Source organism: Neocloeon triangulifer, unplaced genomic scaffold (assembly GCF_031216515.1).
Source record: "Neocloeon triangulifer isolate White Clay Creek 2 clone unplaced genomic scaffold, ASM3121651v1 ptg000002l, whole genome shotgun sequence".
In the NCBI taxonomy this organism is placed as follows: Eukaryota; Metazoa; Arthropoda; class Insecta; order Ephemeroptera; family Baetidae; genus Neocloeon; species Neocloeon triangulifer.
This window is the reverse complement of record NW_026775545.1, coordinates 2,216,766-2,244,701: the sequence shown is the minus strand read 5'-3', so window position 1 is coordinate 2,244,701 and position 27,936 is coordinate 2,216,766. Positions and strand designations below refer to the sequence as shown.

General features: G+C 40.2%; 3 protein-coding genes across 12 annotated transcripts; 2 read left to right on the top strand and 1 right to left on the bottom strand.

Moving 5' to 3' along the window:
- Positions 1–116: 116 nt before the first annotated feature.
- LOC132205337 (putative methyltransferase C9orf114) lies at positions 117–1,477 on the top strand. The gene is made up of 3 exons (XM_059634329.1): positions 117–526; positions 589–824; positions 884–1,477. Exons 1-3 carry the CDS (start codon positions 209–211, stop codon positions 1,428–1,430), a joined length of 1,101 nt encoding a protein of 366 aa, XP_059490312.1. The 5' UTR covers positions 117–208; the 3' UTR covers positions 1,431–1,477.
- Positions 1,451–4,043, bottom strand: LOC132205339 (ribulose-phosphate 3-epimerase). The gene is made up of 5 exons (XM_059634331.1): positions 3,199–4,043; positions 2,815–3,051; positions 2,651–2,758; positions 1,731–1,952; positions 1,451–1,679 (listed from the first exon to the last, which is right to left on the bottom strand). The coding sequence occupies exons 2-5, from the start codon at positions 3,046–3,048 to the stop codon at positions 1,563–1,565; spliced, it is 681 nt and encodes a 226-aa protein (XP_059490314.1). The 5' UTR covers positions 3,049–3,051; positions 3,199–4,043; the 3' UTR covers positions 1,451–1,562.
- LOC132205334 (max-binding protein MNT-like) lies at positions 3,682–27,933 on the top strand. 10 transcript variants are annotated; one of them, XM_059634324.1, is made up of 12 exons: positions 3,682–3,949; positions 4,122–4,229; positions 5,780–5,891; positions 20,595–21,036; positions 21,717–21,876; positions 24,309–24,633; positions 24,946–25,247; positions 25,312–25,501; positions 25,712–25,990; positions 26,046–26,144; positions 26,259–26,407; positions 26,611–27,933. In XM_059634324.1, the coding sequence occupies exons 3-12, from the start codon at positions 5,825–5,827 to the stop codon at positions 26,809–26,811; spliced, it is 2,214 nt and encodes a 737-aa protein (XP_059490307.1). In that variant the 5' UTR covers positions 3,682–3,949; positions 4,122–4,229; positions 5,780–5,824; the 3' UTR covers positions 26,812–27,933. The 10 variants fall into 10 exon arrangements, with proteins under 10 accessions (XP_059490307.1, XP_059490305.1, XP_059490306.1 ...); XM_059634322.1 differs by having other exon boundaries at positions 3,682–3,951; positions 4,125–4,229; XM_059634323.1 differs by having other exon boundaries at positions 3,682–3,953.
- The last annotated feature ends 3 nt before the right edge of the window (positions 27,934–27,936 follow it).

The following is a 27,936-nucleotide window of genomic DNA, read 5'->3' as shown; positions in this document are numbered from 1 at the left end:
CCTTATTCGATAATTTTAACCAAATTTCTTATTTTGATGAAATATAAGTTTTACCGGTATAATTTTTTTTCGTATAAATACCGGTATTTCTTTACTTTTTGTTTGTGATACAAAATCAAAACAAACGCACGTTTCGCTAACAAAGACCAAAAGGACGTGTCCTTCTAGCTGCCTTCGAAGTCATCGACCTTGTACGGGATTCTGCAGAATGGGTCCGATCAAAGCACAGGCAAGTTACAAAAAAGAAGTGCCGACGGAAACTTGGCTTGAATGGAAAAAGGAGAAGAAGGCGAGAAAAGCAAAGAAAAGAGAGAAACTTTTGTCGGAGCTTGATAAACAAAAAGAAGCAGCTTCCGAGATCTCCACCGAAATTGAACCAACTTCTCAAGAGGAGAGCAAAGGTCGGTCTTGGACCTTGTCCATTGCGCTGCCAGGAAACATTCTCGACAATGCGCAAACACCGGAGCTTCGATCTGCTCTTGCTGGACAAATTGCCAGAGCTGCTGCAATTTTCAACGTTGACGAAGTAAGCCACGACTTATGATAATAAAATTTTCTCACAAAATTTACTCCCTATTATATTTATAGATTGTAGTCTTCAATGAACATGGAAGTCTGGACAAAGATAAGGACAACAATTCTGGGCTCGACGAAGATTTGCCCCCGTCATGTCTTCAGCTGAGCAGAATTCTGCAGTACCTTGAATGTCCGCAATATTTGAGGAAGTATTTTTTCCCCATTCATCAAGACTTGAGACACGCAGGACTTCTGAATCCCTTGGACGCCCCAAATCACTACAGAAGAGACGACAAAGCAAAATTTAGGTAAATTTCTGATTGAATTTTAATTGACTGAAATTATTAAAATGAATTTATTACAATAGAGAAGGATATGTGACGGAGAAGGTGAAGAAAAGTGCCCATTCCATGGTCGACGTTGGGCTTCAACGTCCCATACCTGTGGACACACAGTTGACCCCTGGCCTCAGGGTCACGGTTGAGATTGAGGAGCATCCAAGTGGAGACATGAAGAAGCTGCAGGGTCGAGTGGTGCCTCCGTCAACACCTGTGAAACAAGAAGGTACTTACTGGGGCTACTCTGTTCGGTGTGCCCCTTCGTTAGGGGCAGTTTTCACTCAGTGCCCTTATGACGAGGGATACGACCTTCTGGTAGGCACTTCTGAGAGGGGAGACCCTGTCCCCAAATGCCTGCCAAGTTTTAAGCACATCCTTGTAACGTTTGGTGGCCTGAGGGGACTGGAGCTTGGCCTTGAAAGTGATGAGAGCCTCAAGGTTGACGACCCCTCAATGCTTTTTGACTTTTATCTCAACACGTGCCCTGGACAGGGCTCAAGAACCATCAGAACTGAGGAAGCCTTGCTTGTTACACTGGCTGCACTTCAGCCTGCTATTAATTCAGCTAATTTTTAAATATACCAAATTCTATTAGATAGAAAAAAATATTTTTATTTTCGATTGAGCTTAATAGGAACAAAGATTTCCGCAAAATAGTAAATAAATGCCGCAAATTTATCTGGAATAATTTTGGCTGCAAAATACACTCTAGCACTTCTTGGAATCGATGGCAGTTTGAACAGATTCTTTGAGTGTCGAAATGACGGCTTTTGGGTCTTCAGCTCGAATCACTGCCGTACCAGAAACAATCCAGTTAGCTCCAGCCTAAAATTTTATTTAAAGGAACTGATTTTATCTTTAAATTTAATTATTTACTTGTGAGCATTGATCAATTGTGTTCAGTCCAACGCCTCCGTCAACTTCGATGTTTAGTTCTGGGTAATTTTCCCTCAGCCAAGAGACCTTTGGCATCATGTCGGACATGAACTTTTGACCTCCAAAACCTGGCTCGACAGTCATGATCAGGACCAAGTCCGCAAAGTCGATGTACGTCTTTACCACATCCACAGGTGTGCCTGGTTTGATAGCCAGTCCAACCTTACATACATTTTTTTTTTTTAATATAAACAATCTTTTATTTTTTTATGATGATTTGAATTTAAAGTCGGCTTTTCCTCGATGGGTTTTTAAGTTTTGTTTATTATAAAAAAAATCAACATGTTTTGGCTGCGGGCTGCAGCCATAATTCATGAGCTGTGAAATCATTTTGACTAAAACTAGTACAAAAATAAATCTGTTAAAAAATATTTTTCTTTCACAGTAACCATTTTCCGTGACAAATTATTTAAAGTTACCATTTTATCACAAAAACAATTTTAAACACAAAATTATACATTGAATTCAATTTTTTTTTTAAACAATTAATTTTTATAATAATTTTGGCCATAGTATTAAAACGTGTTTTGAGCGTACCTTTCTTGGCAGTGGTAGAGAGGATTTTTCGGTTGGTTTTTTTAAGGAAAAAATTTGTTTTAAGTTACAAAATGTAACTATATAATTTTTCACAAAAAATTCTTGTTCAGAATTTTTTTTTTTAAAGTGATTTTTTGAACTATGTAATTCTTGTCAAAATGATTTCACAGCCCGCAGTTGAAACTACATGTGTTTTTCTTAAACAATAAACAACTCACAAAAATCCATTGAGGAAAACTGACTGAAAATTCAAATCATCGTAAATAAACCCTCGAACGTGAAATTCTACTACAAATTTTAATTTTTATTTTTTCTTTACGTACCTTCATTCCAGCCTCTTTAATTTTTCTGCAGACTTCAGGAACGTCTTTGACCGGCTCAACGTGGAATGTGTATTGATCAACTCCAGCGTCAGCCATAGGCTCGATCCACTGCCAACAGGTGTTTTTTAATTATAATTCCACGAGGGATTAAATTTTAAACTCACCTGCTGCGGATTGGAGACCATCATGTGCGTTTCGAAAAACGCCCTAGGAATTTTGCTCCTGAGGCATTTGACGACAGGGTGTCCGAATGTGAGGTTGGGCACAAAGTGTCCGTCCATGACATCCAGGTGCAAATAGTCCGCGCCTTGGTCCAGCAGTCGTTGAGATTCTTCGGAAAGCTGCGCCAAGTCTGCGTTAAGGATCGACGGTCCTATCATTGGCTTCAGGCAGGGCATTTTCTGTCCAACACAATTATTATTAATTATTGTAAATTCATTATTTACAAGGAAAGTTAAATACTTGCACAATAATGATAATGATATGACAAAGCAAAATTTAAATTTTTTAAAAAAAATATTGTGCACGTTGTTATCCACGATACTTACATTCACAATTTTATTTTCCTGTGGAGATGTTTTGCTTTCAAAGAACAAAATTGTTTTGTGTTTTCTCAGCTTTCCTCGGTGGCTCGTGTACTAAATGTACTCGTGCAAAGAAAAGAAAACAAACTGCTATGAGGCAAAAATGGCCTAAAGCCAATATTATTTATTTTCTGGGCTCGGGGAGGGTGACCGGCTTTCAGTGGTGGGAGAAATTCTCGTTTCTCAAACTGATGCCTCGGTACCGGTTAACCCTTTAATGACGAACACGCGGAACACGACGGATGCTTTAATTCAGGGAATTTCGTCTCCAAGGTACGCACATAGTAATTCGCGTGCGTATTTGTCTCCACATTTTCAAATGTCGGCACTTTTCCTGACGTCTCAAATTAATTCTGCGAACGCAATTTTTGATTTGCAAAAAAAGCCGCTCCCCCCACCCCCGGTCGGAGCGAGCAAACGGCAACAGCGCATCTCTGGCCATGTGACTTGAAAACGTGACAAGAGCGCAGTATCGTAGTTTTTCGCAGCTCCCGGGAGGAATGATACGTGAAATCGAGTCCTAGTAAGGGCATTTTCAGGTCTCGGCGGCCGCGGTCTTGGTGTGCTGGCCGTCGGACGAGGCGGCCACCTATCGAGGGCGCGACTTTGCTCTCGGGGCTGTTGCGTGTTCTGCCGGTTGCCGAATCTGACGGCCCAAACCCGGGGCCCCTCTCGCTTCCCCGCCACACTGAGTGGAGAGCGAGCGAGCAGTCAAGTGTGTGTGTGAGTGCACTTTAAAGTGCCTTATGTGCACGTTCGGTGCCGCGGAACCGCGTGAGTAGGCGCTCCTGGTGCCTGACATTCGGCGCGGCCCCGGTCGGCGCGCAAAGGCCCATCAACGGCCCGCCAAAATGGCTTTTCGGCAATGGGTGTACGATTTTTTGCAGCAGTGAGGGAGAAGCATGCGAGCACGCCCTTGCCCACCTTGGATCGTGACGTCACCCTCTCTGCTCTGATTGGCTTCAAAATCGGCAGCATGGGGCCGCTGTAAACACGTAAGTAGGCCGATTTTTCGGCCGACCCCACTCGTTACGCGCTCGAACGCCGTCGCTCGGTTGTTTCCCGGCGGCGCCATTGAACACGGTGTCGGCCGCCGCTTTCGGCCGCCCCCTGACCCTGCAATTGATTGCATCCCCCCACTCCCTGAGAGGTGGCTTGAAGCTGTATGCAGACATTTCGCCCAAGGTAGACTACTTCGGTACCTACAAAACAAAGAAAGCGTCATTTCCAAATTTCATTTTCCGAACTGCACCATTCATCCAATTATATTATTTTTTATAATTTAATAACCCATTATTTATAATAATAACCATAATAACAATGATATTATTATTGTAATAATAAAAAAAATGATAATAATAATACAAATATTATATTTTTTATAAATTTTTAATATTTATATATTAATTTTTTTTTAAATGTCAAAATTGTTATCGCGCCTTATCTTTTTATCGAGACGAACTCACTTGTTTATTTATTATTGGTTAGGCATTTGTTTGGGAACGTGACCGGTTTGATGGTATTTCGGCGGCGGCCGAAAAGCGCGATCGACAGGGAGACTGTGATTGATTTTTCTTTCGCCCCCGGCCGCCCGACCACGCTGGCACAAGACCGCATGGCTTGGCGTTCGGGCCAATCAGAGCTTCAGGTCGTGTGACGTCACGCTTGGCTGGCCAATGGCAGCAGCTCGCGTGACACGGGGCCCGGGCAAAACACCAGACAATGCCTTCGACTCCTCTCTTCTGGAGTCGGCACGTTGATTTCGGCCTCCACTACAGAAATTAAAATAAAATCAAAGCTATACGGCGATATAATTATTATATTGAAAAACAATAATAATAATGTTAGTGTTTTTTCAAATATTTATTGGTTATTTTAATTTTTCACCGGTATGTTTATTATTCTTATCAAGGTATCAGTTAATTTTATTTTTTGGAAATTTGATTAAACGTTTTGGGTTTTTAAGACGGAAGGGTAGCCACTCGGGAGGCACCCTAAATTTGGAACAGGTCGATGGATATCAGAATGCGGCTGCGTGGAGAGGGACTGGAACGGGGTGCGCGCAGCGTGGAAAGCTTTGGGGCAGTCGGTGCCTTTTTGCTGCTCCCGGTCGGCTTGCTTGTCGTCTTCAATGTGAGTTCCCTGCCGGCTTTTCCGTCTCTTGGCCCTTTCACTTTTCATTCGTAATATTCTTCGACACGTTCGCCCCCTCCGGATTATCTCCAGTAAATTCTCCCGCTTGATTTCCCTCTCAGAACGAACAAATCGCCCTCGGGATGCGACCTGAGAATCGCAAATGCGCCTCTCAAATTCGATCAAGGAAAAAGTCTGCGAAAGCTGCGAACGAAGGAAAACAAATAAAATTGGCATCCGTCCAGCTCAACTCTAAATTGCAAACACGTTCATACGCGCTTTGTTTTTTGTCGTAACTCAACTGCCGTAAATGCGTGTTGATTGTGTTCTTAAACAAAACTTACAACCAGTTAAATTAATATCGATTTAATTTCTTTTTGTGTGAATTGATGTTTTAAATTTCTTGTTCCAGGGCGGAAGATCGAGTGGGCAGCCTTTGTTGAGTGGAGCTGACAACATGAGTCTCGAAATTCTACTGGAGGCCGCTCTTTACCTTGAGTACCAAACAGAGGCTCAAAAAAGAGGTAAGAGAATTTTTATAATTAATTTTATCGAGAAGTCTGTAAAATCTGAAAACTCCCAATCATTCAAAATTTCACTCCGTATTCAAATTTTTGGTCTTTATTTGCTGCGGATTCGCGACTCCAAAATCAATGCATCCCGTCGATCCGTCTGCGATTTGCGCCTCCGCCCACGCAATCGCAGCCGAGACGGACCCGGACTGGGCTTCGAACCCGAGGCTCTCTCTGTCTCTTGGGCTCTTGGCAACAAATACATGCACGCCTGTGGAAACCACGCATGAACGTGCTCTCTCTAGATAGAGAGAGAGCGAGCGACGGAGCCTCTTCGGCTCGCCCGAATCGTTAGCCGTGCCCGTGACGTCACCTTCGGCGCGCACATGGCACGCTTTAGAGGCGGAGCTTAGCTTGCCACGTGGATGTCTGCGAGCGAAGCGGTTGAGGGCTGCGGCGGAGCGGCCCCTCCCGAGCCTGAGCTGCGCCGCTCGACGCGAAATCGCTCCCTTGTGCTGCTCTCTAGGAAACCCCGAACTTACCTTTTCTGACCCTTTCGCACCTTAAAAACAAAAAATGAGAACTTTATAATTTTAAATTAATTAATTTTTTGAAGGAAGATTTCTCATTTCACATTTAAATTTTATTATAATTTTAATAAATATTTTTAATTTGAGGCGCAATTCTGGGCGATTAAAGATAATTGCCTGAAGTGAGATAATTTTTTAATTTTTAATAAGTTGGCGCGGTGTGATTGGTGCTTGCGAGATTTAATGTGCGCGGCCCACAGAAGTGGCATTACCTTTTTTGTGATTAGATCAGCGTCACCCAGCAACAGGATAGAGCCATACTACACAATAGTGACTCACGGTGCTGCGGTTGCCTATTAAAGACGAAAGCTACAGTACAATCGCCTCGTACGCTCTCTTGAAATTATATTTCAGAGATTTGCTCAATTTTATGTAATTTAAATAATAGCACAAAAATTAGACTTGTTGAGAGCACACAAACAATTTAAGTAAACTAAAAAAATCAAAACTCATTGTCAGTTCGATTAATTTTTGTTGACAATTTTCCTTAATGTTCAAAGTCTTCTGCATTGAGAAGATTACCATAGAGAAATATCATGAATCATGAGACTAATTGATTTTTTTTTTTTTTTAAATATTTGCTAGTGTTGTGAAAGAGTTTCCAGACAGTAAACAAAATTTAGCAAAAAATTAACTTTTGATTAATACAGAAAAATTTGGCTAATTTAAGACACACATTTAAGAGTGATTTCAGAAATTGCAAATTCCTGCCCAACTGAGGCGCGTTTCGGTTGCTAACTCGCGAAAAGCGCTTTTGCAAAAATCGTTAGCCGCCGAGTTGCTTGACGAGCGGCTCGATAGGTGGCAAGAGCTGTGAGCACCAAGCAGTGAAAGCGGGGAGCACCAACACCAGCGACCGAGCTGGCTGGGTTCGTGGCACGGAGGTGATTACGAGCACCAGTTGGCGTTATATAACAGCAGAATTGAGCTGCAGGCCACAGGGGCCGTGCTGGTGCGCCTCATTTTGACAATGTCAGCGAAGGTTAAAGTTTTCGTTTTGCTAATCATGAAAAAAAAGTAGAATATACAAGCAGTTATTTTTTATCTTTGACTCACTTGACTCGTGCAAAACATGTGTGCAAAAACATGAAGAGATGGAATATAAAAAAAGAAGAAGAAATTGGGACCAAATAAATTAATAAACCAACATCAATGAAATTAATTCTAGAATATTTTATCAAATATTTATTTAATTTATCAACATAAATATTGTGTATCATTTTCCAAGATTTTTACTCTTTTTTTTGTGTGGCAACTTCATTTCTCGTAACTGTTGTTCAGTTCATGCGTAATTCACAGCTCTGAGTGAATCCGATATTGCGCGCTCTCAAAGTCTTTGAAAGGTGGTTAGTGTTGAGAATCGACGTCTCCTGTATGCAGACGTAATAAATTTCCTCTCTCGAGTTGCTGCCCAGCAGTTATTTGCATCCAAAGCGAGGAATCTGATAGTGCTCTCGTATTTCTCCTAATGGAAGAACAAAGCAAGGCTCTGTGTGTCTGTTTAGAGTGCAGTTGCCTTTCAGCCTTGAGTTGCCGCTGCAATAAAATGCTGCTACCTGACCTATGTCAAAGCGAAGCACGTAGAATTTACCGCACTACCAAAGTCTCCTATTTATTCCTCCTGCTTTTCCTCTGATTGCGTGGAGGAATATTATGATACATTTTTCGAAATGGCGCCCTGCTGTACGCAAACGGCTCCTCTATGGCCTCTCAATGCTTACAACAAGTCGACCTTGATTGCTGTAACGCCAAAGGGAGAGAGAGAAAGAGGTCTGCCGAATCGCAGCCTCTGTCAATTGAAAGAGTGTGAATTCGCACATGAGGGTACAAAATTCACGTGATAATACAGATAAATACTCCTTAGAATTGATTATTCTGAACCAATTCACATGAGTAATTTGGCAAATTTAGCTCATTTTGAGAAGAGTTCATTTGTATTTCTGGAATATTTTTCTGAAATCAAAATTAAACTATTAAAATTTTCAAAGAGAAGTGAACATAAATTCAACATTGAATTATTACAATTTACAATATTAAATAGTAAACTCATTTTTATTAAAGCGGAGTTCAATTTTTTGGAACTTTTAATTTTTCAAAACGGAAATTTAATTCTTATCGAGAGAATTTGAGATTCCTTAAAGTTGATGGCAGAATTGTTTTCAGACATTGTTTTTTGCTTGATCAGTTTCAAGACAAAATCTAAATTTGAATTTCAGTAACTTTCCTTAAAAACTCAACTGTTCCGGCACATCTTATAACTGTGCTTTCTTATAAAAGTCCATGTAAATTCAACACAATCATGCTATTGTATTCCACCTTGATAAAAATAAATTTTAATTCTATAAAAATTTTTTAAAAATTTAAATTTCATAAAGTTCTTTCTTAAAAAGTGTTATCTAGAAAAAATGCATTAAACCTATTCAAAACCATTTTTATCTTATTTATATTCAGGCAATAATAAAATCATCGCATTTGTTGCAAAGGGCCAATCAAGGGGTTAGAGACGGATTAAATGATTAATCTTATGTAACAATAAATTTTGTTTGTGTAACCGTATACAAGAGAAGCGTGGAGATAAGACAAATTATCAGCGCTGTCCGTCAGCCAGATGTAAATAAACAACGCTGCACACAATTGTGTGGATTTCGCAACCAGCGTGGTGCATGTAGTACATATCACGTGTGCGTCGGTAGGCCGGGCGTTTTTGAAACGGTCCGTGCCGATAAGACGAGCTAGGGGGTTTCATAAGAGTGGCGGGTGCATCGCTTGTCCTTGGGCTAATCGGCGCAACCGAGGCCCCATTGGACGACGAGTCACATGGCGCAGGCTTCGGCCGTCTGGTTGGCTCTTGCTCCACATGGTCTACCTCAATGTGACCTCAAAGTCACATGCACACCGCACCGCAACAACGCTCGCCCATTATTACTTTCAGTGTGTCCTGTTGGCAAACTCGCCGGCGCCGCTCATTGGCCACCCGTCCGTCCGCTCCATGCTTGCGTTTGCAATGCGGCTTTGCCACTTTACACTTTTTCGTATTTGTCAGCGGCGCGCACGCAATCCGCTGCTCCCTTCGCCGACCTTGCGGAAGCCACCCTGTGGAATTCGCTCCAATCCCTGAAAGCTATAAAAAAGTGATCAAAATTTAACGAACACACAAATATCAAAATGTCATTTATGTTGTTGGATTTTTTCTAACAAAAAAAAAAACTTACTTTAGAAGGCGCTTTTTGAGTGATGCGGATTTTATAATTCTCTATAAGGCCAAACGAAATTGCTCCTCTTTAAGGTTATTTTTGAAGTCATTTCTCCGTCAAATGACAAAAAATTGTTGATTTTGTTCTACCAATTCAAGAATTAAAATTTCATTCCGTGGCCGTAAATAACCATATACAGACAGCTCTCTAGAAACTCTTAGAAAAATGTGTTCATTGCAAACTCAGTCTGCCTTTTTGTGACAGAATAATTTGTAATCGTAACGTAATTCGTCCTACGCATACATTTAAGATTAAACTTTACAAACTTGTAAATTTAACTCTTCGGTATATCTCAAGAAAACCTTCATAAGTTTGAAAACTGACAGTCAGCATTCAATTGAGGAGATATTTTCTTAAAACCTATATTAAAGTAATGTTCGTTTTCTTCTTCATCATAGGTATTTTAGAACGTACAAAATTTTATTTATTTTGGTTCTTTTGAATTTGAAATTTGAGTAATATTGGTCCCACTAAATTCATTTTGACAAGTTTTTTCTCAATACTTCCTTGCTTAAATGGTGTATAAATTAAAAAAGAATTGAACTTAATTTATTTTTGATTCAGAAAATATGCCTTGAATTTGCGGGGAAATCCAAAGAAAGATGCAAAAATTAATATTATTAATGCCTGGATTCATGAAATAAACAACTTATGCAAAGTGCCTGTCCAGAGTGACAAGCGGGAAGTCTACTTTACAAAAATATGGCCATCTCCCTTAATTAAATTCTCCCCTTGCCCTCATGCGAGCTCATTTACGTCAAAAATAAATTTTTGTTCTGATCAGTTCATGTCCAATTATAGACGCAACACTAAATCTCGCATGTGCAAAATTTCGCATGTGCACGTCAGAACCGAAAATAGCCCTTGACGTAAACCTTTAGCTGCACTCGACTTTCCGGCGGCGGTGATGTTGCAACTTGGGGTCACGTGACCCTGGTCGTCGGTGCTGCATTTACGCAGAGAGTAGATTACTCTCCCTAGTTGAAGTGCACCGCGTGCTTGGCAAAGTGTTCATGCACGCCTGCCGAATACAACCTTGACTTGACTTTGCCCGGCGCTAACTTGTTGCAGCCGAGAGACGAAATCTGTGTGTTTGAATGATGAGATTTTTGCAGCACATAAAACTGGGTGGGTCGGAGAAAGAGAAAAAGGATTACGTACGATCATTACACGACCCGGGAGATCGGAATGCCGATTTATTATGTATAAAAAATAAACCCACGAGCAAACTCGTCGGCAGAGAAGAAGAAGTCCGGCGCACATTTCTTATTTCCACCACGGGAGATGCACAATGCGTCGTTATAACCACGAGTTGATTGGCAAACGCATTAATTGCCCCATTGTCTTTGAAACTCGGTTTTTTCTGAAGTGCTGAATTTTTAGTACTCCATCAATTATACTTTTATTTCCAGACCTCTTTTGCAAGCGTCTCGGGTCTTGGATTAAATTTTTTTTATTATTTCCTCGTCCCGGGCGTGCTTGACAGTTGTTGCAACATTGTTATGTGGCGACCTTGCACAAAAAGCAGCAGCGTCTCGCCGCTGTTTCCTCAGAAAGTCGCGGGTTGTGGTAGGTCCTTCTCGGCCACCGCACGATGCACCACGCGGTGACGCAAACGTTTTATTTGCTTTTGCTCAGCTGCAGCAAGTTACACGTTGCGTGCGTCCTTTCACATATCGGATAAACATGCACACGACTATTGCGCACACACTTATTATTAAATATTAAATAAATGAGCGGCGTGCACTTGCCAATCGATATGATAATAATACATAATACAGGCCACAACCCTGCGCTCGTCGATGAGCAAATCATGCTCGGTCGTTTTTGACTTTTTGTTGTGACGCGTCATCACCTTATTTGCACACGCGGAAATCTGTTGACACTTCAATCAAGTCGCAATATCTTAACGCGTTCTTCCCTTTAAAAGAAATAATAATTGATGGCCAAAACAGACAAATAAATGATTTGTTTTTAATTTTTAAAATATGATTAAATGCTGTTCAGATTTACCCAAAAACAAAATCAAAGACGCCCTTCGCCCTTTTTATCAAAATGATATTTATCCATAGCAAAAGTTGGATTATCTGTTATAATATGTTTTTTTTTTATTCCAATAATTGCAAACTATTTGCTACCGATTTTTTCATATTATGTGTGGATTCTGAAAAAAGCGCTCAAAAAAATTCTATCCAAATTTATTTCTTGAATTTTTTCATATCTCATATTATTTTAATTCAAAAATTTCACGCCAGTAAGTTTTAATGTTTAATTCTTGTTATGACGACTTCAAAGCACTTCACCTAAACACAAATTTGGCAAGTTAAGGAAGGCGTAAACAGAGGGCCCAATAAATTTGGTTCCTGTTTCGTTCAAAATCAAACAATCAGCATAAAAATTCAAAGTTATAGGGGCTTGCTTTAGACCCCCATACAAAATGAATATTTACTTTCTATTTTAAATTTATTTTACAAAACAGTCAAAAAACGGCCTGATTCAACTTTATGAGCCCTCAAAAATTTTTGTACAACATTGAATCACACATGAAATTCTTGATTTTCACCAGTAAAAAATTTTTCAAATGCCAAAGACATGTAAAATTTCAGTTATAATAAAAAAGTTTAATTTTTGATCTGGTGCTGTCGCCAATAAAACCCTTTTTCTATAAACTTTTTTATCATGCGCCACGAGAGAGACACTTCTGTCGTGCCAACAAATGAAACTTGTGTAAATCCCCAGTGTGTGCCGGAGCGAAACTCATCCCATCATCGCAAAGGAGGTGGTCAGGGGGTGGAAAGTGGCTCGCTTGCGCAAGCCGTACATATTAGATCTGGGAGGTTGGTTGGTTTCAAAACAGAGCTGCAGTTTTCACCGCGCGCGCTCTCTCGCGAGTGCAACTATGTGCGCCGCCGGAGTAGGTAGGTGTGCTGCACTCTGCGGAGAGTGCATGACCTACGCCAAGCCAAGGCCCTTGAACAGGACGCATTGAGCAATTGTGTGCAGCAGGATCAAAAGCGCACGCAGCCTGGCCAGCGGTGATCAATATTCTGCTAGCTGCGGTGCCAGCGCAGATGAGCGCATTCCGCTTTGGTAAAAAATATGAAAAAGAAAGAAAAAAGAAAAAAGCACGAACCAGTTCACCGCGCGCACCAGACAAATGTTTCGCAACCGCCGGATAGACCGTTTTCTCGATAAAAGTGCAATTGCAGCACAATTTCCCTTCCGACCAACTTTCCTGCGCAATATCATTTTGTATTCTAGTTTCAAGTATTCCGTGCTTTTTATCGATATACCGACCGGAAATTTCCATCCAAATGCATTATTCATTGATATTAAAAAAAAATTGGATCAAATCAAGAAACAAGGAAATTGAATAAATTAAAAAGTATTATTATTAACTAGTTTTAATTAAGAAGTAAATTTTACAAATATTTTTTTAATAAAATGTCCAGGATATTATAATGTTATATTTTGATTGAAAAAAAAAATACTTTCAATAATTTCTGTGTGCGAGAATGCGTCAATTTGATATTTTTGGAATGTAAAATATATTTGTAATTTTATTGTATTGGCACCGCAGAAGATGCAAAGCTCATTATTTTCCCTCAATCAAAACTTACGAAACATAAATTATGAAACAAAAACTACAAAAACAACAAACAAAACCAATAAACAAACGTGGATCCTTTTATATAATCCAGGTTATGCAAACAAAAGTGTAAAAAAATTCGTTGATCACCACGTATTGGTGTTGTGTAAGTAACAGAATCTAAATTATGCAAGTAGATATCGCAATTAAAACCTTATCAAAAAATCATCTTAGAATCAAGGAACAAAGCACCCTCTACCGTATAAAAATACACGAACAACGTTAATTAACTTGGATAATTCAATTTAATCTCCTCGTCTCCTTTGTTTCACGATTTAAAAATAATTAAACTGCGTGTTTTCTTCATCCTTGGATTTTTTTTAGTTGTGAACATTTAACAAAAAAAGAAGGAGAAAATCTCTTCCAGTGGCGAGTGCAGCAGTCTTGCTCGTCGCGACGGCAGTAATTGGCACGGCGACAATCGGGCGATGATTCTAATGAAGTTCCACAACAAGAGGAAAGGTTTCACGACCTATCCCAAGGTTGCTTGCACTTGGCTATGCAGCCGCGCGCTGGTCGGGGCCGCGCTGACGCGGCTAGGCATTTTTTTACTGCTGGCTCGGCGTGAGCGGCATGCACAACTGCACAATAATATTGCACCTGACGGCAGTAATTACCAAGAGCGATGCGGTTTCTGCGTTTATTTTCCCACAACAACAACTACAAATAATGAATTCCCCGTTTTCCATGGCTGCACTTTTTTTTAAATTTCGATTGGCTTTATTTTTAGCCGTTCACACTTGGGCTATTTTTTTTTTTGCCTTTCTCTTTGAGTGTGTGTGCGAATCACATGGAGGAAATTGAGCAAAGTGGGACGTTGCTGCGGTGTCAACTGTGTGAACGCCAAGGGTTGGAAGGATGGTTTTGAAAGGCTTCGTTTTAACGAGTGACGTGTCGATAATCGCCCTGTTACGAACGCACGCACGCATAATGTTGCTGCCGCGCGCGGGGGATAATTTTAGCGCTGACTTTTAACTGCCCTTCAACCGAATGAGCGTCCACGTGTTAAAACAGGATGGAAGACGTCCAGTTTATAACCGTAATTTACTTGATGTCTGAATTAAATCTCAAAATAACAGGCGTGAGGTTCCGTATTGTATTCAAACTTTTCAAAAGGTCTTAGTTGAAATTTAAATTTGTAATTATAAATTACAATCAACTTGTTCAAATTTTGTTTTGAAAAGAATTTGAAAAATTATTCATCATATCTGGTGGTTTTCTTAAGCATGTTAGCTTAAAGTTTTAAGTTTAATTGGATATGAATATATTACTTTTTACTTGAAATTTTAAAATCAAATAAAAAATTTAGTTTATTAGTGCTATTTTCTGCCCATAAAGAGATATTTCTACCTTACGGGTATTATTAAAAAGTGATAAGTAAACAAACATAATTCAGATAATTTAGCATTAAAAAGCCTAGAGAAAAAAGCAATAAATATAAATTTTCCTCAAGAAATTAAATCTTTGAATTAAAATTTTTATTTACATGCTTCAAATGCTCTCAAATTAAACACTATCAAAATTTCAATCATTCACACGTTGTTAGCAATAAAAATTAAATTGTATGTCTGCATATCCTATAATAAAATGTTTTCTCTAATCAATGCATAAATAGCAATATAAGATGAAGATAAATTCCACAAAAATTAATAAAGTCTATCAAGCAATTTTCGTCCTCTCACTCTTCAACATGATGCAAAGTTGATTGTGTATTAATTTCCAAATTCGAAAACTTTTGCAAGTTAATGGCCGAAAACACGAGTGGACGGTCACGTCCGCAGGCAGGCTCATTTGCCGGCAAAAAATGAGCTTCCTCTGATGGTGGCCGTGCGCTATTCACAATCAGTCATAAAGTGTTGTTGGATAATAACATGCGTGGGCGGCGGGGAGGGAGGCTGAGTTGCAGCAAACACGATTCTAGCCGAGCACGTGGCCGGCTGCATTGCCACCCCTTTCGCAGCCGTGAAAGGATGACCCTGGACTGGCTTTTAAAAATAAAAATGGAGCACCTATTGCCCACCGGAGTGCCGGATGGGAAAACACAGCATAGGCGCCTCGTGCCCACGGAAATTCTGCTAAAATTTTCATGTTATTCGAACTGAGTTCCTTTTTTATTCTGATTCATGATAGATTGGAAAACATAATGATGCGCAGTGAAAATTAAGAGGTGCAAGAATTTGAATTTCTGTAGCAACAGTGAAAAAAGTTTTATTTGGTCCACTATGAAAAAATTTCAGCTAAAATTGAGAAATCTTACAATTTCTATTTTCAAACATTTGCATCAAAACAAATTGACTGTATTCTACAAATTTATTAAATTTTGTTACATTTACTATTTAAATTCTGATTTATCTACACTTAACTTGATGATTTATGAGCAACAGCAATCAGTTGCTAATTAATTATTATTAACTTTTTTTAATATAATTCTCTTTTTGACATTTTTTTTTTATATATTTTCAGCTGTGGGTTGAAAATTGGCTGATTATTGCATCAATCACTTCAACGGAGTATTGACCTGTGATAATTAAATCATTTTTTGCTTATCCGTTTTGCATTATTCAATGAATGCGCTTTGTTACGAGAACTGTTAACGAGCGTAAATCAAGTTCAATCTTGGCTATAGATTCCGTTTGATCATGACCTTGAAATCTCACGTGGCACTTTTTGAAATCTAACATCATAGGTAGCTCCTTGGCTGATTACGTCCCTGGAAGATTCACGTGCGCCTTCTGAAAATCAAAGCTCGAGTGTCGTATTTCACACATACTTATGATATCTCGCAATTTGTTTTTGGCAAATGAATATTTCTCGTCAGCAAAGTGAAAATCGCTTTCGTTTTATAAAATAAAGAAGAGTCAGATTGGCCACGTGTGGATTTCAAAAATTCTGAAAGTGCAAATTCAAAATAAAATCTGAATCGCGTGACTGAAAGAGAAACTCTCCTGTTCAAACATAAATGCCCGGTCTCTCGACGTTATCAACTGGCATTCGTATGTCCCAACAGTCAAATCAAGAGATTACAGATTTTGGACATCATGTCGATCGACATGTACGCACGACATTTAAAATCGGATTTGCAAGCTATCAAAATTATTCTCCGCACGTGCTCTTGCTTTCAATTTTCTCATCATGAATGACTTGCAAATTTGAATTATTCTGGAGATGCCGAATTATTTCCTGAATGCATAATAGCGTCTGGATCACGTGTGTCTAGATTTTATCGCGATTGTGTGTGCCAATCGAGGAGATGTTGCGATATTTTTAAGAATGGTGGCGAGTTCTTTGTGTGAGATAAAAACCCCGTGTGTGTTATTTGTATCTCTCGTCACCAATTCATGCACTTTAATGTGAGTCAGAAGTCTTTATCAAAACGATTGACACGTTTGCAACTGGATTTTCTTTTAACGTAGATCTTTGCTATCTTTAAAATTATCGGAACACTTGGAACTTTTAGTTATCTCTCCATTTTACGCTGGTGGTAAACGAATTTATTTATAAGTATTTTAATCTCAATTAAGTTGCACTTACAGAAATTGCACTATTGATATAAACTTTAAAGTAATTGATGCCCAAAGTCAATTTTTCCTGGGAATGGCCTAAGTTTGCTGATAAAAATCCTATAATTGGCAAGATTTCTTAAAGTAATCATACAAAATTTCATATTATTTTAGTTATGCGGTTAGTATAATGGATAAATAAAATGCATATTAAATTTAAATTAAGTTTCCTATGTAAGAAAAAGATGATTTCACGTTTTTACTATTTTATTATTATTAATAATATCTTAGAATTGGTGAAGAATAAACAGAAATGATACAGTCTATTTCAAATTTAAAACATGTGTCCTCGTGGCTCACTCTGATTATTTAATACTTTCCATTGATCTATTGCAAGTCAAATAGGAATGCCTAAATAAATAAAATTACACAAAAATATTTAAACGTCACACCACCGAAATCGTATTATTCAGCTCTTTGTCTTGTCCAGTGATGTATATTAATGTATACGCAGCCATGGTCTCGTAGCTTGAAATTTGAGTTCCGCACCAAAGTATTTTGACCTCTTTGAAAAATGGCGCCCTCATTAAAGAAACATCAACTCGTATCCGTGGATTCTCCAGAAGTGAAATTTTCGCGGCGAGTGAACTCTGAACCCTTCCAACGACCCCAAGTTTGTTAAACTTTTGACCACGCGTGACAACAAATTGGCATTAGGGTTCAAATGACCCTGGAAGCATGTGACCCGCTCCTGGTTCAACTCAGGTCACGCACCATTACCGCTGCTAAAAAATACTTACCTGCTCAAATTATTTCCTCGAGATAAATTTGTCCTAAAATAAAATAAATGAAGTAAATAAATGAAAAAGTGAAAAAACCCCAATTGTTCCCGTCAGCGTCGGAGATTGCTGCAGGTCATCGATGACCTCTTCGTAAAACGGGCAAATTTAAAAAAAAAATGCAAGGTTATTTGTTTTGTTTTGCAGTTCCAGAAAAAAAATTCATTTGGAGAGCAAATCAGTCTAATCAAGGACATGAAAATTAATTTTGATCTTGAAAATGCATTGTATTATTTTAACAAAATTTGAACTTCATAGAATTTAAAATTTACTAAAGAATTACTTTTGTACCTCATTAATTAAACGAATAAACACTTAAAAATGTAAATGTAATTATCTATAAAATTTTTCAGTGAAGCGTACATAATTATTTAAATCGAGTTCGTTCACCTCTACCTGATTAAATACAAGTTTTCACGCCCATTTATCCAATTAACCTCGAAAATGAGCAAATGGGCAGCGCGAGTGATTTATGAAAATTGGGGCACCGCGAGTTGGTCGGCCGAGAGGGAGGGCGGGAGGGGAAGAGGAGAGGGGCGTCTGGGGCCCCTCGGAGCCACTTCTTTAGCGCACACGCTGCTCGCCGGGCTGTTAGTCAGTCTGTGGTAGCCGCGGAAAATCGTCGTTGCTGTGATATTGCCATGCTTTTTTGAGTCTGTGATTTGCCCAGAAAATTGTTTTCGTTCCTTGGCCATGATGGGCGTTCTGATCGAGAACGAGCAGGCCTGGATCCCTCCGCCCAAGAAGAAGTGGATCCGGCACTACTTCCTTAGTGAGTCGCTCGAACTTAAAACTAAAAGAAAACTAAATAGAATTATTCAGAATTAAAAACAAAATTATTATATCTCTTGCGATGAAATGGAAATAATTTTTAAAACCGTTTTCTTCTGTCTTTGCGCGATTGGAACAAAAAACTCGACCGACCAGGAATGTCAAAGCAAAAAACTGCCGCACACGTTTGCGCACAAAGCGCTTGATTGCGTGCACATGCACGTATGTAGCACGTGAAGAGTACCTACTTGTACTTGAACAATTACAAATTGCAGATGTTGTACGAACGAACTGTGCAGCGCGTGTCTTGGCAAATTTTCGCAGGTGTTTCCGATCTAAAAAGCGGTTGCGAAATTTTGTGAGAAGCCGGTTAGTTTTTTTTTTTTATTATTATTTTCCCTTTGGCTTTCTGTTTGAATCAAAGTTTTTTCCGCAACGAGTCTTGCTGCGTTGACAAGGACACATATACTAAAAATAAAATTGTGCGGATTTGCACGGTCGGTGTGAGGTTGTGCGAAGCCAGAGAGTTGTGAGCCGCGTCTCAATTTCGCTCCCTATTCTCCACGCCCAATCTTTTTCTGAAAATAGCGACCCACTCTCGTATATTTTACCCCCGAGGTGTTCGTATTTATTTTTTCGTGGGCGAGACCAAACATTGATTGTGTACTTGTGTAAGGGAAAAATTGCTCGCAGAGTTATTTTATTGATTTTGTTCAGTCAAAACAATTTTGCGGCGCGCAACAGACTGATTTTTCTATATTTTTTTAGGGTCAGGCCAAGAAAAAGTCGTGTCTATGCCCTTCAATACTGGTGCAGAAGGCACCACCCAATATAATAGTTATTTTTTATTTTATTTAAATTGGGGTTGCTGATATTAATTAAGAAAAAATCAAGTTTTGTATTTTTTGCCAGAAAGAAATTTTATTTGGATTGGTTTTTGAAAAGGACCAAAAACCATAAATTTTTCCATTGACGTGATTTGTGATGAACAAATAACAATAATTTTCAATAAATAAAAACAATACTATTTCTATGAAATGTCTTGTAATTATTGTTGTTAATTTGTCCGATTTTTTTATTAATTATTTATTTTCATTTATTCTAGTCTAGAAAATATTGTTTATAAAATTTTATTATATTATTTTTACTCTTTTCCATAGGAATTTGCCAATGTTTCAAAACTGACTATGAGTTTTCCTTCAATTCTCTCTTTTTTCCTCTTGGCACAAATAAAAGGAGTATCATCATTTTTTTTTTATATTCATCAAATGCGAAATGCGTGTACCTTTTGTGGCACCCACGTGCTTGGTCCGTCCATCCCGTTTCCGAGAAAAGCCTGCTTTTGTCGGAGCTGCTCTTCTGCCAGGCACGAACCCTTATAATCCACCCTGACTGATACTTTTCCATGTGAATGAAGAGCCTTCCTGTCCACTCGGCGAGCGAAATATTTTCATTCTCCACAGAAACAGACACGTTGAAACACGTCTCATACAAGGGGGAAAATTGTTTGCGTGAAATAGTGCCCTAGAGGCAGGGAACAAATGCTGGAAAAATGGTCGTCAGTGAGGGATTTAATTTTTCTCTCCTATGAACACAAACGCATCTCTTGCTCGTACTTGACCAACACACAAAGATAGAAAGAGACGCTCCAAATATATATGATTTTGTTCAGAGAGAAAATATACATCCAGGAATTAATGCTTTTATTAGAAACCGTGATTATTCACTGAATGTGCAAGTTTTTTTGTTTCCATTGAATTTTGTTAAATATAGTTTCAAATTTATGATTTAATTGAGGTAAAATATTGGTTTATTCTATATTAAAATCTATTATGCTGAACTTTAATCTCAATAATATGATCCAGATTATTCAAATGAGGTTCAAAAAGTGAAACTTTGCAATATTGTAAGGGAAAATATTAAGTAATTTAATTTCAATAATCCTAATGCAAATTCATAAGAATGTAATATTACAATTTTCCAAGCTACATTATAATATAAATAAAAAAAAAACGCAACTTCGAATATTCTTCAGGAGATTGTAAAAAAAAATTTTAACCGTTTTTAAATTCATCAAAATTTTAATGGTTTTTTTTTTGGAATTTGTTGCAGGCGAAGTTCCAAAAGACTATAAGACTTTCACAGCGCTGCAAAACTCTGGCTCGCCGCCCGCTTCGTCGTCGCCGCCAAGAGTGTCACTGCCTCCACCGCCGCCCCCAGCGCCTCACAACACCCCTGTCCACGCCGCCAAGGTCAACGGGGTGGGCTCCTCGCCTGTGGGCAAGGCGGCGCCCCCCTCCAGCCCCCCCTACTACCACCCAGACGGTTCGTACCTGGCCGCAAGGCTCACCGCCCCCTCGCCCGCCTCCAACGGGGGCAGTGCCGCCCCCGCCTCCGACGCCTACATCAAGGTCAAGAATGTGCCGCTCACCCTTTCGACGGCGGCGCCCCTCTCCGCCTCGCCACCCTCCGCGCAGACCCCGTCGAGCGCGGTGCCAAACTCACCCTCCAGCGCCAACAGCAATGGAAACGTCTCTCCACAGGAGCTCAAAAGGCAAGTTGAAACATACAAATTAATTGATTAGTTGGGCGAAAAAGAGATAAATGATGCACCAAAATCTTTGCTTCTTTTAAAATATGCATTTTTTCTGCACATTTTTAATTTTAATTTGGGTTTCAACATTAAATTGAGTGAATTAGAAATGCTTTTTAATATCTTTTAATACAATCTGAATTACGGTGAACTTATCTACAATTATTTATTTCTAGCACCTCTACTCACAATCAGGGTATAACTACAATTCTTCAAGTCTCTCATTTGATCATTAAAACGGTTACCATAGCAAGAAATATCAGATTTTTTTGTTTGTATGGCTTTCTCTGTCACAGCTTCGAGATGTACAGAGTATAATTATTGCTACAAAAACTTCCAGTTCACTGTTCACGTTCTTTTGAATCTCGTTTGAATGAAGTGGCAATTGAACAAAAAGGCATTATTTATTATTTTATTGGTCGCGTTGGTTGAAAACGTGTTTTTATTTTGTAGTCCTTTGTTTCCGGATCTTATTTTGGCGTGGCCTTTTGTTTACTAATTTTATGGGTGAAAATAAATTTAATCCCCCAACTGTACTGCTCTGTTTCCTACTTAAAGTTGAATTAATTAAAATTTTCTTTTACCTTTATAATTTCAAATTGTATCTCATTGATTTTATTTTTATTTTTTTTGAACCACAGTGCTGGGACTCGGGAAGTGCACAATAAGCTGGAGAAGAATCGGCGGGCCCATTTGAAGGAGTGCTTCGAGCTGCTGCGGCGACAGCTACCCCCGTGCGGCCACGACGACAAAAAACCGTCCAACCTCACCGTTCTCCACTCGGCCATCCGCTACATCCAGGTAAAAAAAAAATTAAATTAAAATGCTATAAAAAATATAGTAATATTTTTGCGAAACAATGTTTGGGCGTGTCCGGAATTTGTTTGGGGCCGCCTGATAAGAGGCTGTTGTCGTCTGAGGGAGCACGTGTCGTGGGTGGTGACGTCACCAGCCTTGGGTGAGCAGAGCACGTGGACGGGCGAGAGTTTCGAGGTGGAGTAGAGAGACCGTGCTGTTTATTTAGGTTCGGGGTTCTCGTTCGTTCGCCCACTACTCGCGCTGTCGCCATTTTCCCCACGCTGCCAAAATAGACTTCTTCGCACGCAAGCCTCTCTCGCGCGCGGCCCGGGGTCAAAGTTAAGCCTCATCTGGACCGATCTGGTTTTGATTGCCGCCGCCGATGGCATTCAACTCGAACCAAAATTTTGCATAACAATCTGCGCAGTTTCCTTTCACGGCGGCGACGGCCTATTTTTCATTTCTTTGCCACGATTTATATATTGTGCAAAAAAAGATTCAAAACAAACCAGCTCCTTTTTTACATTTAAAAAAAAAAACAAGTTTCTAATGCTTTCGTCACGTATCGATGTTTCCAGATAAAAATAAATGGCTTGGTTCAAATTTCCATAAATATGTCCAAATTCATTAGAAAGTAGTTTTTTTATTAGATTTATTCAAATTCTCCTCACTTATAAATTTAAAGATTGACTCTGAAATAATTTAATTTTATCTCAATGAGCTTTTCACTATTAACGTTAAACATTAGAAAAAAATTGAATTATAGCCAAAATGAACTTTTTTTGTAAATCGTCATTATTATTATTCCCTTGACAAATTTATTTTTCAAAACCACACTCAATGTGTGCGACTATGTACGCGTTGAAGAAAGAATTCAAGGCTGATCGGGTGCAGGCATCGCGGCGGTGTTGTTCTCGAGGCTTCTTTCTTGGCTCGACTTCAGTGCGAATAAAGAAAGTGGTCGCGCCGAATATCAAATTGCGGTTTCGCCAACGGTCTCGTCTCCCGGAAGCTCGGTCTCCATGGATTTGCTTTTCCACTTGGCTCCGTGTAAAAATAAAATATCAAAACGATCAGATTTTTATTTTCAATCTCGGTGCTAATTTTGGACGTGTCGGACGCCCATTAGCAGGACTCGTTGGCCTGATAATCGCGGCGCAAACAAATTTTGCAACGCCAGCGAGCAGTGTTTTGGCTGCGAAAGAGAGAAGAGAGAACGCCCGCCCATCTCTCTTTCTCCGAGCCGAGTGGAAAAAAAGAAGCCCGAGCAGAAGGGGCGACGCGTACATAAAAAAAAAAATGCTAAAATATTCGCAACAGAGGCCTCGCTTGGAAATAGCCTGCAAATTTATTTGCGTGGTACTTGAAGGTCAACTTGAAGTAGGGAGACGCCACCTAATTCGAAAAAAAAAACGCGCCGATTCTCAACTCGGCCCTGTTATCTTATCGCGCGTTACGAGTAAAAAAATCATCCGTCCGACAGACGCACGTTTTCGTTTCGCCAAAGTGACATTGAGTAACCTTGGCCCATGTTGACACTGATTGCCCACCCACAAAAAAAATTACTACCAAAGCGTAAAAGTAAAAGGGACTGCTCTCGTTCGCAGGGAGGGGAACGCTTGTGTACTTTGTGATTTGCGAATTTGGCTGCGGTTCATCTACATGAATTCGGGCTTCGAGCGTGCTGGGACGTGTGCCGGCCGCTTTATATATATTTTGCAATAGAATTAAGTGTGCAAAGTAGACGGACACATTGTGCACCAATGTCGGCGGGGCTGGCGAACGAGCTTGTTTGAGTGGCGGTGCAGACGACAGCCGAGAGGGGAACATAAATATATGGAGCGTGCGAGGCCTCGTGTGCCGAGAGCACGTGGTTGCGATCCGCCCGCCCTCTCCCCTCCTCCTCCTCCCACTGACCATCCGCGGCAACGAGGAGGCAGCCTCGCTATTTTAAAAAGAGGTCCGTCCTTTGCTTTGGCACGCCAATTTTCTTTCGCCTCTCTTGACCGGCCACCTTGACTCGTGAGGCCACCGATCGTTCCAATCTTGCCGCGCCGACCTATGACTTTTGCAGCCAAAATAAAACCGCCGAACTTCGCCCGAAGATATTGTTCTGGAAATAAATTTCAAAAATTAACTACAATTATGAAAAGCTTCGACTTTTAGTGGCTCAAAAATTTCCAATTTTGTTATAACTAAAATTTTTCTGGCACAAACTCATGCTCCAGTTTGCAAAAAAAAAAAAACATTATCCTAGTGGGTTTTCAAGGAAAATTATTTATATATGTATATCGTTTTCTTTCAGCAATTTAGTTTTTAGGCAATTTATGTGGATTTTAACCATATAATTAAAATGAATATGAAATTTCTTCAATTTTAAATTAAATTCGAAGTATAAATTTATGTTTAACCTGGAAATCCCATGGTCTTTTCAGACGCTGAAGAGGAAAGAGCGCGATTACGAGCATGAAATGGAACGGTTGGCGCGCGAGAAGATTTCTTTCCAGCAGCGACTATCGTCCCTGAAAAAGGAGATCAGCTCTCAGTACGACTCGGTGGACTTCGCAGCCCTATTGCCGGACGTCCCCGCCCCGTCGGCCCTGAAAGCGTCTCAGGTGCACCTGGGCTCAGGATCGCTCTCAAAGCCGCCGCCCTTTGACTCGGACGACGACTTTGAGTTCGAGGAGGAAGATGAAAGTCTTCGGAAACCCTTGTCGCCACCCCACTCGGCCTCCACCTCGACCGCCTCCGGTAAGACAGGTACCACCCCTTTCCTCATCAATTTCGCTTGCTCGTCACCAGGGGTAAAATAATACACCCCTTTGACGCAGCCCCTCCCGAACTAAATCAAATTGCAAATAAGTTCAGAGGTTAATATTTTAGACAAAATTATTTTCACTCTTTTTATCCTTGGAGAGTAAATGCATGGCTATGACTAACCTATCAGTGACACTTTTCAATTTCAAACTTGTGAATGTTCCTCTCTTTAGACCTCCCTTTCACCCCCAACCCCCTGCTTTTGATGTTTTGTTGGTACCCCTTGGAGACCCTGAGACCTGTTGTACTTTGCAGAGCGCGGCCACTTGAGCGACGTGGAAGATCTCTCGGCCGGAAATTCAAGGCCCGGGTCTTCGCGCGAGGGTGACAACTCTCCGACGCAGACCTCCGCCCCTCCAACCCCAAACCCCAACTCGCTTCGTCCTTCGGCAGTGGTCGAGCACCCCGGTCGCTTGGGGGTGCTCACTCTGGGCGACGTCCTGCGCAAATCCACCCCTCCGAGCACCGAGCTGGCTGCGCCTCCTCAGAGTCAAGGCACAAAACTCCACCTCCCCCCACACGCCACCCCCATTCACTTGTCACAGGTCTCCAGCAAGGTGAGTTTCCATTCAAACTGATGCAACGTGGAGTTGGCATTGAAGAAATAAATCTTTTGTTCAGCAATTCGGCGAGCACATAACTCGGCCGTCGCATGTGCAACTCGTGTCTTCCCCCTCGGGTTTGATCAGCACCTCGGGGTCAACGACCCTGGTCGGGCCTGCAATTCAACTCCTAGCAGCACCCAGCGGGCTTCGGATGCTCACCACAGCTCCATCTCATGACCAGAGGACTCCAGGTAGAAATTTTTTTAGTAAGAAATTCGTATTCTAATTTTTTAAAAAAATGTGAACTATTAAAAAAATTAAAGAATAAATGATATTTAAAATTCTATTAGAATAATTTAATTCGAGGTGCAATTTTCCTGTAAATTTCTTTTAATTAATATTTCCTAAATGGAATGTTAGGCAAATTAAAAAAAAAAATCATGTTTTTATATACTGACTTTATTTTAATTTTATAGTAAGCAGAGAAGAAACCCCGAAAGCCAAACTAGGCACCTTCATAGCATCAACTGAGTCTTCGAGGTTACCTGGGGGTGCGGAGATCAATGTAATTTCCAGTTCTGCGTCCCAAAATGCTTTACTGGGTTCGGCCGTACGGAGCAACCTTTCGAGCAAACCCATCAACCTCTCTTCGAGTGCCAGCAAAGGGCACCTGACCAACTCCTCGGCGCCCCCAATTCTCAACGGAGGCGTCATCAGCCATGCCTCTGCCCTCCACAGACACACACTGCCCCAAGGTAAATTTTGGATTGGACCGTTTTTCAAGTAAAAGTTAATTTTTCCGAATTTCAGGACAAAATTCTACGACAGTGCTCTCTTCGGTGCCGTCAGGTGCCCCTGCAACCATGGGCATACCCCACACAGTAACCCATCATCTTTCACCTGCTACAGGTAAAATTATTACTCAAATTAATTTAATCCAATCAAAGCTTATGCATTGATAAACTTCATATCGTTTTGTTTTCTTGTGTTGCTATCAATTTGATAATTAATTGGAAAATTAAGCTTTTGATTTCTCTGTAGGAATCACCCATGTTGTGACTGCGTCAGGTGCAGCTCACATTTCCACTCTTGCACCGCTGGTTGCAGCGCCCGTCACCATGGTTGCGCCCGGCAGCCACCCGTCCGGAGTCCACATTCTGACCACCGGCAAGGTACGAAATACAACTTTAAACAATAATTTAGATGAGACTGAGCTCACAAAACAAAAAAACTGCTCTCTTATGTCCATAATCAATTGTTTCATCGAGTCTCAGATTTAAAACATTCCCATGTCAAAATTTAGTCAGTAATAAATAATTTAAGTGTATAGTGGATGTTTTTTTTTTAAATTAAAATAAATGAAAATGTTGCACAGCCGCCATTTCAAGTGGTGAGTGGCCCCCTGCTGAAGCACCAAGTGCTGCCGGCGCAGGCCTACCTGAGCGGACAACTTGTCAAGCCCGTGATGATGGTGAGCTCACCAGCGCCCGTGGTGGCTGCTCCGAGGTTGCCGCCTCCGTCAGGCGAGGCTGCTTCTCCCAATGGCGCCGCAACCCCCAAAAGCGCACCCTCGTAATTGTCTGAGTGGCGGGAGAGGTGCTGCGTGTGGCTGAAAGCGTTTCAGCGTACATTCCTATTTCCTGCTTTTGTTTTAATTTCCACATAAAAAGTACAAATTATGATTTCCTCTTTCTAAAAGGACACTATCGCCAGTGGTATAATGTGCAGAACACTTTGTCACTCAAGTGTAAAGCTTAATTAAGAAATCTAAGAAGAAAAAAAACCGTAACTCAAGGTGAAGGTGAAAAATGAAAGTATTAAATCACATGCTTTGTAAATTTCAATCATCATTGTTAGTGCCATTTCAGGATTACCCACAAAAGTTTCAAATTCAGCTCTTTTGCATGTCACACTTTTCCAAACCTCCTGCGTGGAAATTGTATATTTAAGGTTTTCCGAAACAAATTGCTAGAATTTGAAACCTTTGACTTGAAGTCTTAATTAAATTTGGTAATTAGAAAAGCATCCTGAAGTTGTTGGCACCTCCCGAAGATGATGAATTGTCGCTTTGATGAAGCCTTGTCGGGACGACTTTGTCTCGAACGCATCCAAGCAATGTCATGTCCTTTAATATTAGCCCATTTTTTATTATATTATTTTCTGCAGCATTTTAATTCTTAATTTCACCCGTCGCTGGCCAACGAGTTTGTTCTTGGCGTCATCGACGGGCAAAAACAAAAACTAAAAATGATGTCATTGTCTCATTCGCTTTAATTCAGTGTTCCTTTGATCATTCTTGTAGGGTCTGATTTCCTATTTATTGCTGAATATTGATTGGCTGATTGAATGTGTTTAACTGCAGCAACACTAAAAATTGATGGAAATGTCTTCTTTCTGGTTCAAGCATAGCCAGAGCTTGGATGTACGTTTGTTGTTAGCGCAAGTTGAGATTGGAATTTTGAGGTGAAAAATAATCCTTTGTTGATCTCACCCTTCATTTCCCCCAGGACCTCTTTCCTGCCCCCACCTTCATTGATGTTTATAACCTTTTAATCTGCAATAATGTGCACCAATCTTGGGTCTTGACAAAATTACGAATATATGCCAATGAAGATGTCCTAAAAACATGAATGTGTGTTAGAGAAAAAGCAGTAATTATAGTGACTATGGATGAGTAAAATAAAGCAAAATGCAACGAGAT

Excerpts from the sequence above, each read along its gene's own strand:
- LOC132205339 (XM_059634331.1), bottom strand. The coding sequence starts at position 3,048 with ATGCCCTGCCTGAAGCCAATGATAGGACCGTCGATCCTTAACGCAGAC. Across the intron at positions 1,953-2,650 it reads TTAAAGAGGCTGGAATGAAG|GTTGGACTGGCTATCAAACC; the intron begins GTACGTAAAGAA and ends AATGTATGTAAG. Across the intron at positions 1,680-1,730 it reads CAATTGATCAATGCTCACAA|GCTGGAGCTAACTGGATTGT; the intron begins GTAAATAATTAA and ends ATAAAATTTTAG.
- LOC132205337 (XM_059634329.1), top strand. The coding sequence starts at position 209 with ATGGGTCCGATCAAAGCACAGGCAAGTTACAAAAAAGAAGTGCCGACG. Across the intron at positions 527-588 it reads CAATTTTCAACGTTGACGAA|ATTGTAGTCTTCAATGAACA; the intron begins GTAAGCCACGAC and ends TTATATTTATAG. Across the intron at positions 825-883 it reads GACGACAAAGCAAAATTTAG|AGAAGGATATGTGACGGAGA; the intron begins GTAAATTTCTGA and ends TTATTACAATAG.
- LOC132205334 (XM_059634317.1), top strand. The coding sequence starts at position 18,405 with ATGATGGGCGTTCTGATCGAGAACGAGCAGGCCTGGATCCCTCCGCCC. Across the intron at positions 24,634-24,945 it reads GACCGCCTCCGGTAAGACAG|AGCGCGGCCACTTGAGCGAC; the intron begins GTACCACCCCTT and ends TGTACTTTGCAG. Across the intron at positions 25,248-25,311 it reads TGTCACAGGTCTCCAGCAAG|CAATTCGGCGAGCACATAAC; the intron begins GTGAGTTTCCAT and ends TCTTTTGTTCAG.